We start from the raw sequence: 11,663 nt of genomic DNA on the forward strand, positions 1-11,663 counted from the left end.
CTGAGTGGCACTCGATCCGTGAACCAATGAGAGGCCGCGTCAATGTTTACTTCTCCTGACGATGGTGACGTTGATCCCGGAAGTAAACATAAAGGAGCGGAGAGGATTTAAAGCTGCGTCACAAAGTTTGTTCACTCAGTCTGTGACAGTCCGTGATTTCTGTCCGGTGTCTGTGGAACTTGTCCCGTGTGTCAGAGTCTGAACCTGAACCTGAACCTGCGGCAGGATGTCGGTGACGGTGAAAGCTTACCTGTTGGGGAAGGATGAGTCGGTGAAAGAGGTCCGGAGGTTCGCGGTGGATCAAGAGGTCTCGTGCAGCTTCGAGTACCTGAGCAAGAAGACCGGAAGTGTCTTCAGCAACCTCAAGAACTTCAACATGTACTACAAAGGTACAGATAACTCTTATTAAACATTATATTAACGTTTAAATAACCTGAGAACAACCTGTGCTACAGAGGTAAAGTTTACACATATTGAACACGTGTAAACATGATAAACAACCTGATAAACAACATGTGGTCCAGAGGTAAAGTTTACAGCTACAATGTAAACACATATAACCAGTGTTTCGTCACTCTGACGTCACTGAGCTGTTTGTTTAAATAAAGCGTTTCATATAAAAATATCTGAACCACTAAAATAACCTGAAACAGACTCTCTGGACATTTGTTACTGAATATTAATAATCAACAAACAAACTGAGTGTTTACACGTTAAAGGTTAGCGTAGTTTTGTCCGGACATGTCTGAGCGGTGAAATGAAAAGGGGGCGTGGCCTGTCCTTATATGGAACACAGTTGTTGACACACAAACATGGAAAGAATAATGTAACTGGATGAATCACAGTTTAAATATAAATACAGAGAGTGTGCTGACACTAACCCTGAAGCTCTCTGCTGCTCTCTTTATATGAACATATATATAATTAACCTGACCATCAACATGTAACACAGACGTTAGTATTATTAAACATGTATAAACATAATGTGGAGAATATCAACATGGTAAATAATTATTAGATGTGTATAAACATGATGTAATGGACTGTTTGGATGTTTTTATTGTTATCTCAGAAATATAGATATGAATGTGTGTGTGTGTGTGTGTACATGTGTTTATATGGCACTAACTGGATCACTCCAACAAAGTTTATACATGCACACACACACACACACATTGACATTAAGGGGTCAGTCTGTAGAATTAACCTGAAGAACAACATGTAACACTGAGATAGAGATCATATTTATTAACATATATGAACACATAGATAATCTGATGATGATGATGATGATGATGATGATGAGTGTTTGTGTATATTTCAGATGAAGATGGAGACATGGTGGCGTTCTCCTCTGATGATGAACTGATGATGGGTCTGGGCTGTATGAAGGACGCCACCTTCCGCCTCTACATCAAAGGTACAAACACACAACCTCAAATAAACCTCACCTGTTCCTGATCTGATCCTCACCTGATCCTCACCCGATCCTCACCTGATCCTCACCCGATCCTCACCTAATCCTCACCTGATCCTCACCTGATCCTCACCTGTTCCTCACCTGATCCTCACCTGTTCCTCATCTGATCGTCACCCGATCCTCACCTGTTCCTCATCTGATCCTCACCTGATCCTCACTCGATCCTCACCTGATCCTCACCTGTTCCTCACTCGATCCTCACCTGATCCTCACCTGATCCTCACTCGATCCTCACCTGATCCTCACCTAATCCTCACCTGATCCTCACCTAATCCTCACCCGATCGTCACTCGATCCTCACCTGATCCTCACCTAATCCTCACCTGATCCTCACCTAATCCTCACCCGATCCTCACCTGATCCTCACCTAATCCTCACCTGATCCTCACCTAATCCTCACCTGTTCCTCATCTGATCCTCACTTGATCCTCACCTAATCCTCACCTGATCCTCACCTGATCCTCACCTGATCCTCACCTAATCCTCACCTGTTCCTCATCTGATCGTCACTCGATCCTCACCTGATCCTCACCTAATCCTCACCTAATCCTCACCTGTTCCTCACTTGATCCTCACCTGATCCTCACCTGATCCTCACCTGTTCCTCACTTGATCCTCACCTGATCCTCACCTAATCCTCACCTGATCCTCACCTAATCCTCACCTGATCCTCACCTAATCCTCACCTGTTCCTCATCTGATCGTCACTCGATCCTCACCTGATCCTCACCTAATCCTCACCTGATCCTCACCTGATCCTCACCTGTTCCTCACTTGATCCTCACCTGATCCTCACCTGATCCTCACTCGATCCTCACCTGTTCCTCACCCGATCCTCACCTGATCCTCACCCGATCCTCACCTGTTCCTCACCTGATCCATCGCCATCTTGAATGATGTCTCAATTGTTATATTGCACCTGGCGGAGAGGAGGCTGATCCGAGGAATGAGGACACACACACACACACACACACACACACACACACACACACACGTGCACGCACACACACACACACACACACACACACACACACACACATTTTGACACTCAGCTGTGCTGCTTCATGTTTAACCAACATCTCTGAAACATGGACGTCTCATTTTGTTAAACGCCTGTTGCCATGACTCCTCCCTCCTCTTTACTCTTGCTGCCTCTTCCGCTCACATATCAGGTGGGAGGGACTAAGACATGAGGAGAGGAGACAAGGAAAGGCATCAAGGATGTACAAACTGTGAGATGAGAGCAGCTTTCAGTCTAAACTCTTCACTGCTTCTTCCTCCAAATATTAATTTATATATAAAAATATTGAGACTTGACAGTTTTTATTTTTTCTCAGTGACTAAAAATATATAAATGAGGAAATAAAGCAAATAAAAAATTAAAAAAGAGCTGCACAGTTAATCTGAGCTGTTTGATTTGTTGCTAATAAAGTTTGATTGAACTCTTCCAGAGAAGAAGGAGCACCGCCGTGACTTCCCTCTTCACGCCTTCCCTCCCTTCGCCTTCGGCCACCCTCCTCCTCCAGGCCCGCCCCCTCACATGGGCCCGCCCCCTCACATGGGCCCGCCCCCTGTGCACAGCGGTGTCACCTGTGACGGCTGCGAGGGTCCCGTGGTGGGAACTCGCTTCAAGTGCTCGGTGTGTCCCAACTATGACCTGTGCTCCACCTGCCAGGCTCGAGGGACGCACACTGAGCACGCTCTGCTGCCCATCTGGCACCCCATGCAGGTGAGTGACATCATGAGAAGGAACACTGCAGTGATGTCACAGCACAGTGTGTTAATCTGTCTCTGCCCTGCTCAGTGACTGTCAGGATGTTTAGTTGAACTGTTTCCTGTCTGTCCCGCAGCAGTGGTTCCCCCGGGGGAAGTGGATGAAGTGGATGAGACACTGCATGTGGAACCTGAACCAGAACCAGAACGGGAGCCCTGCTCAGAACCAGGATCAGGACCAGGATGTGGATCAGGACCAGGACCAGCCTGGACCCTCCAGACCTGCTGCTGACTGCAGCGCCCCCTCTGGTCAGTGTGTGCTGATAAACTGACAGTAATCTGATTGATAATCAATAACCTGACACCTGATCGTTCTGACTAACCTCCACTCATTAATGACATCATCAAGTGATCTCTGACCTCTATCTGCAGCCTCACAGGCCAATGTGGACTTCCTGAAGAACATTGGGGAGGGCGTGGCGGCCATGTTGAGCCCACTGGGTGAGTGATGTCACTGTTAACGCCTGAGGTCAGTGCAGGTTTATGATTGGCTGTTTGGTGGGTGTGTCCAAGGTGTTACCCAATCAGCAGCGACGTGTTTTTATCTTTCATAAAATCAACGGTGAATACGACAAAATCGTATCACAACAGTAATGAGTGTAGTCTGTTGTTTAAAAAAACTTCTTTTTAGATTCGGAAAATTCTTTATTAAGAACATGAAGAATGTCCTTTTCAGCTGCCGTAGTTGCTTGTTCAACCCAACAGAGTGTGTTTCAGTCCTCACCTTAAAACTGTGTTTCTCTTCTTTCTAAAATGTCCGACCTTGATTAGACTGATCTGTGCAAAGCTTTTTAATAAAGAGGTGTTTTTCACTCCTCTCCTGAAGGGGGCGATGTCTGCGCACGTCTCTAAAACCTGAGACTCAAGTTTAGGTACATCACAAACAGGAAAGCTAACTGCTGTCTGATACAGGAAACTCTTATCGACAGAGGAACAAACTTAAACACAACATGGTTCAAAGTGGTTCTGTTTGCTGCCGAGGAGATGTTTAAACAGGAAGTGATGTCATGTGTGTGCAGGTATCGATGTGGACATTGACGTGGAGCACGAGGGCCAGAGGACAAAGGTGACCCCTCCCTCTCAGAGCGGGGGGGTGGAAGGAGAGGTGGGCCGAGCCAATAATGAGAGCAGAGCCAGCAGCGAGGGTGGAGCCAGTAGTGAGGGCGGGGCCAGTAGTGAGGGGTCAAAGGTCAGTTCATTCTCATCATCATCAGATGAAGAAACAGTTAAGTGTGAAGTGTTCGTTCAATAGATGTAAATTTGGCTCGATGTCACACGCTAATGTTTCTGTTCTGTATTCTACAAACTTCACCAGTTTGAGCCGACAGTAAATACTGAAAACTACATACTCTGTCAGTATGTGTTGCATGAAACATACCTCACCAGTATGTACTACATGTTACATACTTCAGCAGTATGTTCTGCATACTACATACTCCGTCAGTATGTATCATCAGTATATACTGTGTACTACATACTATATCAGAATGTACTGTATACGACATACTCGATTAGTATGTGCTGCTCACTACATACTCAGATCAGCATGTACCATCAGTATATACTGTATTCTACATACTTCACCAGTATGTGCCCTCAGTATATACTGCATACCACATACTTGATCAGTATGTGCTGCAGGCTACATACATTATCAGTATGTACGTCATACGACATACGCCATCAGTATGTACGTCATACTACAACCTCAGTGACTGTGTGCTGCGCACTACAAACTTCATCAGTAAGTAAACTGCATACTACATATTTAATTAGTATGTACTGCATACTCTCTGCATGTGTTGTATACAAACTCAATCAGTATGTATTACATATTTAATTAGTATGTACTGTGTTCCACACAATGACGCAGTATGTCAGTATGTATTGTGCATTACTTACACAGATAGTATGTGCTGCACTGTGTACTAAACTAAGGAGTATGAATGCCAACCTCACTGTTCACAGAGGTGAACTCAACACGTATTTTCTTCCATCACATGACTGCACTGATCACATGACTGCACTGATCACATGACTGCATCAGTCACATGATTGTAGTTAATTAGTATGCGATTTTAAACAGAGCCTAAATATTAATTTTTGATTGAACTATTGGACATTGATCTCCCACAATGCACTGCACAAAGTACATCAGAATCAAAGGAGAAATAAAAGTAAAAAACATTCAGAACCATTAAAACATGTGTGACATCATCGCCTCGTAGTGTAAATCATTTTTCTGAACGCAGACCCACATCAGTCTGATCCAGATCTCAGACCACTCTGACCACTGTAACCAGTCCACCTGACCCAGTCTGTGCTCCACAGGTGTGCAGAGAGTCTGATGAGGAGTGGACTCACCTGAGTCCCAGAGAGGTCGACCCCTCCACCGGAGAGCTGCAGTCCCTCCAGCCTGGGGACATGGACCAGGACCAGGACCAAGGTCCTCCATCGGGACAACAGGGTCCTCCATCGGGACCACAGGGACCCCCATCGGTCCAACAGGGTCCAACAGGTCTGAGGGAGGCAGCACTGTACCCTCACCTGCCTCAAGGTAAGACCAAACCCCCCTCCTCCGACCTTCTCTATAACGATCTCTTTGACCTTCTGACCCTTAACGACCTCTGACCCCTCCCCCCTACACAGAGGCGGACCCTCGTCTGGTGGAGTCTCTGTCTCACATGCTGTCGATGGGTTTCACTGACGAAGGCGGTTGGTTGACTCGTCTCCTTCAGGCCAAGAATTTCGACATTGGTGCAGCGCTCGACGCCATCCAGTACGCCAAACAGCCCCGCCCACACCAGCCATGATGGCATCATCGATACTAACCAATAACATCTAACCAGGAGATGATTTATCCTGCAGTCAGATGTTCCTGTTGTTTCCTGAGTTTATAATCATTTTGTTATCTCAGTACTGTTATTATCGTTAACCAATCACAATGTTAACTCATTAATCACTTTGTCTCATTGATTACTGATTGATTTTTCTTTACTGTTGCAATTGTTAATCTGAACAATAAAAACATGAAGAAACGAATCTGTGGCGAAATGTCTGATCTACTTTTTAAAAACATTTTTATTCATATTTTTACACAAAAACTTAAACACTCTGCAGGTCTCTGACGTCTGAACGTCTTTAATGTTCACAGACTAACACGCTGTATCATATATAAACCAGTGGCTGATGAATGGATCAGTCCGTCAACAGATTATCATTCAGTCTGTTTAGAACTCATCAAAGCTGAAGTCTGCGCCACTCTCAAACATAGAGGATGCAGGAAGTAGGGGGCGGGGCCTGGTAAAGGGTGGGGCCTCATTGATAGTGTTGTTACAGGACAGAGGGGCAGCCCCAACCACTGTCTGACTCCACCCACTGGCTGAAGGCTCCTCCTCTACCTGACAGTCAGAACTGAGGAATTGAGCCCACCTGGACACAGGACCAGTACTCACACTGGGAGGATTAATGCTCTTCTTACTGGAAGGACTGGTGTGGTTCAGACTGGAGGAGTTCAGACTGATAGTTCTTGTGTGGTTCAGACTGGTGGGGTTTGGACTGGTGTTTGTGGCTGAAGATCTCACAGGTTTCTTCATACTGGAACAGTGTGGCTACAAAGAGAAAAAATCAAGACAAGTTTGATTCTGAAGAAAAGACAGTGAAAGACGACTTTTTAAATTTTGTTTTATTTTATAACATGAAACTGCGATTTTTTTTAATGATATCTTGTTCTATCACTTTTAAAATTAACTTTTTATTACAAACATATTTTTTACGATTTTGAAAAAATCATGTCGTTATATCATAGTATAGCATGTTTTACGAAATCATGAAAAAACCTCAAAGTTAAGCATGTTTTACGAAATCATAAGAAAAAAAAACCCATCATAGTATAGCATGTCGTCCGAAATCATGAAAAAACGTCACAGTATAGAATGTCGTCCGAAATCATGAAAAAACGTCATGGTATAGCATGTCATCTAAAATCATGAAAAAACGTCACAGTATAGAATGTCGTCCGAAATCATGAAAAAACATCATGGTATAGAATGTCGTCCGAAATCATGAAAAAACATCATGGTATAGAATGTCGTCCGAAATCATGAAAAAACGTCACAGTATACAATGTCGTCCAAAATCATGAAAAAACATCATGGTATAGCATGTCATCCGAAATCATGAAAAAACGTCACAGTATAGAATGTCGTCCGAAATCATGAAAAAAGTCGTAGCATAGCATGTCGTCCGAAATCATGAAAAAACATCACAGTATAGCATGTCGTCTGAAATTATGAAAAAACGTCACAGTATAGCATGTCGTCCGAAATTATGAAAAAACGTCATGTATAGCATGTCGTCCGAAATCATGAAAAAAATCGTAGCATAGCATGTCGTCCGAAATCATGAAAAAACGTCATAGTATAGCATGTTGTCCAAAATCATGAAAAAACGTCACAGTATAGAATGTCGTCTGAAATCATGAAAAAACGTCATGTATAGCATGTCGTCCGAAATCAAGAAAATTGGCATTGGTCTGCAGGCTGCACTTAAAATGGCTGAACATTTTCTAAATCCTCCTGTTTGAGTGTTCAATAGTGTGTGGTGTTCCTCAGGGGAAAGGCCTGGGTCCTCTGTTCTTCTTATTAAACCTCACAGATTTAAATAAACTGTTAAATATTAAATGTTCTTTCTGTTACACTTTAAACAGATTTAAAGGGACAGTACATCTGTTCTGGCGTTCAGTAATGTTGAGTTCCTCAAGGGAACGTCCCGGTTGTGACGATTATTATACTGTACATCATTAAGTCTGGCTTAAAATCTCTGTTGACTGATGACTGTATAAATGGTTAGCCTAACTTAGCACAACTTCACTTCTATCAAACCTGTGAAACTTATGTGAAACTTAAGTGTTAAAATATATTGGTGATGTCAGCATATTACCTGTTCAGGTGTCCAGCTGTGCTTTCCTCCTTCATCTGTCCATCCTTCTCTTCTCTTTCTCTTCCTGTCAGAACACAGGATGGTTAAACATCTCAAAGCTTTTTAAAATCTAAAATTAAACCTCAAAGACAACAGTGACATAATTTTTAACTGTTTTTATCTCTTCAAAATACTTACACGTTATATATATGTGTGTGTGTGTGTATATATATATATATATATATATACACACACACACACACACACACATATACATATATATATATATATATATATATATATATATATATATATTAGATAGTACTCCCCTCATCGATACTCGTCAGTTCAGCTCTTTACTGATACTCTTACTTTTTTTTTTTCATCATTATATACTTGCTTTTTATAAAAAATATATAAAAAAAACCCCAACAGATTCAGATCAGGAATAGAATTAAATATTTATTATTACTAAATGTTTTCTTCAGGAGCAGCAACAGCTTTACAACAGCAAAGTAACGATTTGAACTTAATAATCAATTTGGAAACAAATCAAACGTGTAATTTAAATAAACCAAACGCATGATGTCATAATACTGAGTGAAGTTTAGAAGAATCTGACACATTTTAAAGACGTGTGACAGACCAGGCTGAGCAGTTAGCGTACATACAGACAGGTTTTATTTTAGCTTGTTTGTGAAAATTCAGTCAGCTGAGTAATCGTGCTGTGCTTGTGTAGAACATAACATTAGTGGTGAGAGACTGCAGACACAGAGCACATTAAAATACAGCTTCTTATGCTTTTTGAACAGGTGCATTGATAAAGTATTGGCTTTTTGCTCGTGAAGGTTTAATTACACTCACAGTAACGAGCCTAGTTGGAGCTCGGCCCTTCACACAAAGAGCCCCAGACATACATACTGCACCATTTTGAATGTGCGTAATTTGAAGCAAAAAATCAAGTTAAATCTGTTTTTGCATAAGCGGTTAAAAATACACGAATTATAACCCAGAAAATAATTCACTTTTAACTGGAAAGTGACACCTGTCAGTAGGAACATGCATCAGTACCTGTAAGGCATCGACTGAAATAACAAACCAGTATCAAAACTTCTTTCGTCAAACATCGTCTGCATATCAATACCTTTGGACCCAGATCTGGAAAAAAGACTATATTAATGGTTTTGCTCTCAGCCAATCACTGCAAGCGTTGTTCCATTTAACTGATTGATGATTGGCCCACTACAGCAGCAGCCACAGAGACTGTGCTGAGGTGAATTTGAGCACATGTATTCGATGGAGTCGGAAGTCTAATGTTTATTTTAACATTTGTAAATAAAGTCTGAGCGACATGTCTGTGGCGCCTGGTGACATCTTACACAACTGAATGTTTCCGTTCACATTACGGGTCTCAAATGAAGAACTCCACTGGTGCCAGTATCACTTTAAGGGTACTGGTGTCTTTTATTTTTAAATGACATGCGGCCCTACCTGTTAGTCATGTTGATGCTGTGGAGCTGCTGCCTGTCCATCAAAACACTCTCCTCTTCCTCTTCCTCTGGCTCCGCCTCTTCAGGTGTGTCCAGGTACTTGCTCCAGCGGCTCACCTGAGTCTGGCTCACCTGAGTCTGGCTCACCTGGAGACAGAGTATACATCTACTACACTTTAAAACCTTTATTAGATATTAAAAAACAAACAAACAACTAAATTAAGACATTTAGAAGCACAACAGTGTGTGTGTGTGTGTGTGTGTGTGTGTGTGTGTGTGTGTGTGGTCACCTGGTCGTACTCCTCCTCACCCTCTCCTTCTGCCTCCACCTGCTCCCTGTAAACAACACCCATCAGAGCTCGAGCACATTGAAGCAGGAGGCAGCGAAAGGTGGGAACAGCTGGACAAACAGGTGAAGAGTAAAAAGGCTGCAGTGTACTGTGGGACAGGTTGGTTACCATAGCGACCAGACGTGTTGCTCCTGCTCCTCCATCCTGGCTCCTCTCATGGCGTTCAGTTTCTGCACATGACGTCTGCAGTCGGCCCCGGAGCCCCGCCCAAACTCCTGTCAATCAATCAGCACACCTGTGAACACCTGATGTTGTGAAGCAGCTGAAACTGAGTCTTCATCATCAGTCCATTAATTCATTGATTATTAATCAATCAATAACATGTCAGAAAACAGTGAAGAACATTTGTGATTCTTTCTGTTGGCTTCTTCAACTGTCCTGTATGTCTGAATATATAAATATCATAAAATATATCATCTAAAATATTAACATACATGTATAAAACAGCACAATTACCTTATAAATAAAAAGAGATAACCTTTGGTTACAAGAATTTGGTGAAACTTTAGAGAGGACTGATGGTTTGATTGATTGATAACTTTAGTGATGATTTGATTATCAGAATGTTGTAGATTCTATTATAAAGCAGCATTAAAGAGCAGAAGTCAAGTTCTGACCTTCAGCAGCGACTGTTTGACTCCACACAGTTTACAGCTCCACTTGTTCACCTTCTTCACCTGACAGACACAGCACAGGGCCCCACACACACACACACACACGCACACACACGCACACACTCATTACTACAGTCAGGTACACACTTGTTAATATGCTTCCATCAAAGCTTTACTTTTCTCATAGAAATAATGAAACAGCTACATGACTGTAAAACATTAAAAACAAAACTACAAAAACATCTTTATGTATTTGAAGAAACATTAATTTTTCTTCCTTTAAGCTTCATCATTTCACCATATTTATTTTATCAACATATATCTGTATATTATTATTATTATAAATCTAGAGTCCTGAAACAGTTTCCATCAGTGACGTTATATTTAATTATTTAACATTATCGACAAGCAAACGTGATGAACACATCACTAACAGCAGTTAGCCTGTTAGCCTAGCAGTTAGCCTGTTAGCCCAGCAGTTAGCCTGTTAGCCTAGCAGTTAGCCTGTTAGCCTAGCAGTTAGCCTGTTAGCTGTTAGCTCAGCAGACACAGCAGTTAGCCTGTTAGCCTAGCAGTTAGCCTGTTAGCCTAGCTGTTAGCTCAGCAGACACAGCAGTTAGCCTGTTAGCCCAGCAGTTAGCCTGTTAGCCTAGCAGTTAGCCTGTCTGTTGAGTTCTCTCTGTGTTTAACTTTATTTGTTACCTGTTGCACTTGGAAGCTCTGACAGGTGAAACACCTGACGACATGAAACTCCTGAACCATGACCAGGACAGACGGTGAGCGGCTCCGGTTCTGATGCTGCGCTCCGTCTGTGTTCACTCACAGTGTTTTCCCGGGTCTGTTTGAACAGCGGGGAGACGTCACACTGTTCGTGTTGTCTCCGAACAGAGCCGAGCAGAGCCGAGCTCCTCCTGCAGATCACACTGGATTCAGTTTGAATGATGTCATCAATCAATGAACCTGATCAGCCTGAACCTGATTTTTTACGGGACATTAAAATAAATAACTAAAATAAAACATTAATTAATTCAATATT

The 11,663-nt window shown here is 42.5% G+C and overlaps 3 protein-coding genes and 1 long non-coding RNA gene across 30 annotated transcripts in view; 2 read left to right on the plus strand and 2 right to left on the minus strand.

Annotated features, from left to right (window-relative positions):
- LOC125894085 (uncharacterized) overlaps positions 1–11,663 on the plus strand; it is a 328,241-nt gene that overhangs the window by 269,210 nt on the left and 47,368 nt on the right. The gene's annotated exons all lie outside the window — the stretch shown is intronic.
- Positions 88–6,295, plus strand: sqstm1 (sequestosome 1). 2 transcript variants are annotated; one of them, XM_049585274.1, is made up of 8 exons: positions 88–389; positions 1,325–1,420; positions 2,932–3,209; positions 3,334–3,502; positions 3,626–3,694; positions 4,273–4,442; positions 5,585–5,810; positions 5,903–6,295. In XM_049585274.1, the coding sequence occupies exons 1-8, from the start codon at positions 227–229 to the stop codon at positions 6,064–6,066; spliced, it is 1,335 nt and encodes a 444-aa protein (XP_049441231.1). In that variant the 5' UTR covers positions 88–226; the 3' UTR covers positions 6,067–6,295. The 2 variants fall into 2 exon arrangements, with proteins under 2 accessions (XP_049441231.1, XP_049441230.1); XM_049585273.1 differs by having other exon boundaries at positions 89–389; positions 3,331–3,502.
- Positions 1,428–2,925, minus strand: LOC125894105 (uncharacterized). Of its 26 annotated transcripts, none has more exons than XR_007450023.1 (5): positions 2,310–2,925; positions 2,189–2,243; positions 2,057–2,111; positions 1,716–2,001; positions 1,435–1,682 (listed from the first exon to the last, which is right to left on the minus strand). It is a non-coding gene; the product is annotated as an uncharacterized LOC125894105 (long non-coding RNA). The 26 variants fall into 26 exon arrangements; XR_007450020.1 differs by having other exon boundaries at positions 1,716–1,935; positions 2,101–2,155; positions 2,299–2,925; XR_007450017.1 differs by having other exon boundaries at positions 2,057–2,155; positions 2,299–2,925.
- LOC125894097 (MRN complex interacting protein) lies at positions 5,913–11,500 on the minus strand. Its single transcript, XM_049585278.1, has 7 exons — positions 11,330–11,500; positions 10,631–10,690; positions 10,122–10,228; positions 9,954–9,999; positions 9,665–9,810; positions 8,195–8,258; positions 5,913–6,864 (listed from the first exon to the last, which is right to left on the minus strand). Exons 1-7 carry the CDS (start codon positions 11,387–11,389, stop codon positions 6,484–6,486), a joined length of 864 nt encoding a protein of 287 aa, XP_049441235.1. The 5' UTR covers positions 11,390–11,500; the 3' UTR covers positions 5,913–6,483.

Source organism: Epinephelus fuscoguttatus, linkage group LG9, assembly GCF_011397635.1.
Source record: "Epinephelus fuscoguttatus linkage group LG9, E.fuscoguttatus.final_Chr_v1".
Lineage (NCBI taxonomy): Eukaryota > Metazoa > Chordata > Actinopteri > Perciformes > Serranidae > Epinephelus > Epinephelus fuscoguttatus.

Bases quoted from the DNA above. Each gene is read 5' to 3' on its own strand.
- sqstm1 (XM_049585273.1), top strand. From the start codon at position 227: ATGTCGGTGACGGTGAAAGCTTACCTGTTGGGGAAGGATGAGTCGGTG. The intron at 390-1,324 runs GTACAGATAACT...TGTATATTTCAG, and splicing joins CTTCAACATGTACTACAAAG to ATGAAGATGGAGACATGGTG. The intron at 4,443-5,584 runs GTCAGTTCATTC...TGTGCTCCACAG, and splicing joins CCAGTAGTGAGGGGTCAAAG to GTGTGCAGAGAGTCTGATGA.
- LOC125894097 (XM_049585278.1), bottom strand. From the start codon at position 11,389: ATGGTTCAGGAGTTTCATGTCGTCAGGTGTTTCACCTGTCAGAGCTTC. The intron at 10,691-11,329 runs GTAACAAATAAA...TGTGTCTGTCAG, and splicing joins AGAGCTTCCAAGTGCAACAG to GTGAAGAAGGTGAACAAGTG. The intron at 8,259-9,664 runs GTAGGGCCGCAT...GTGTTCTGACAG, and splicing joins AGCATCAACATGACTAACAG to GAAGAGAAAGAGAAGAGAAG.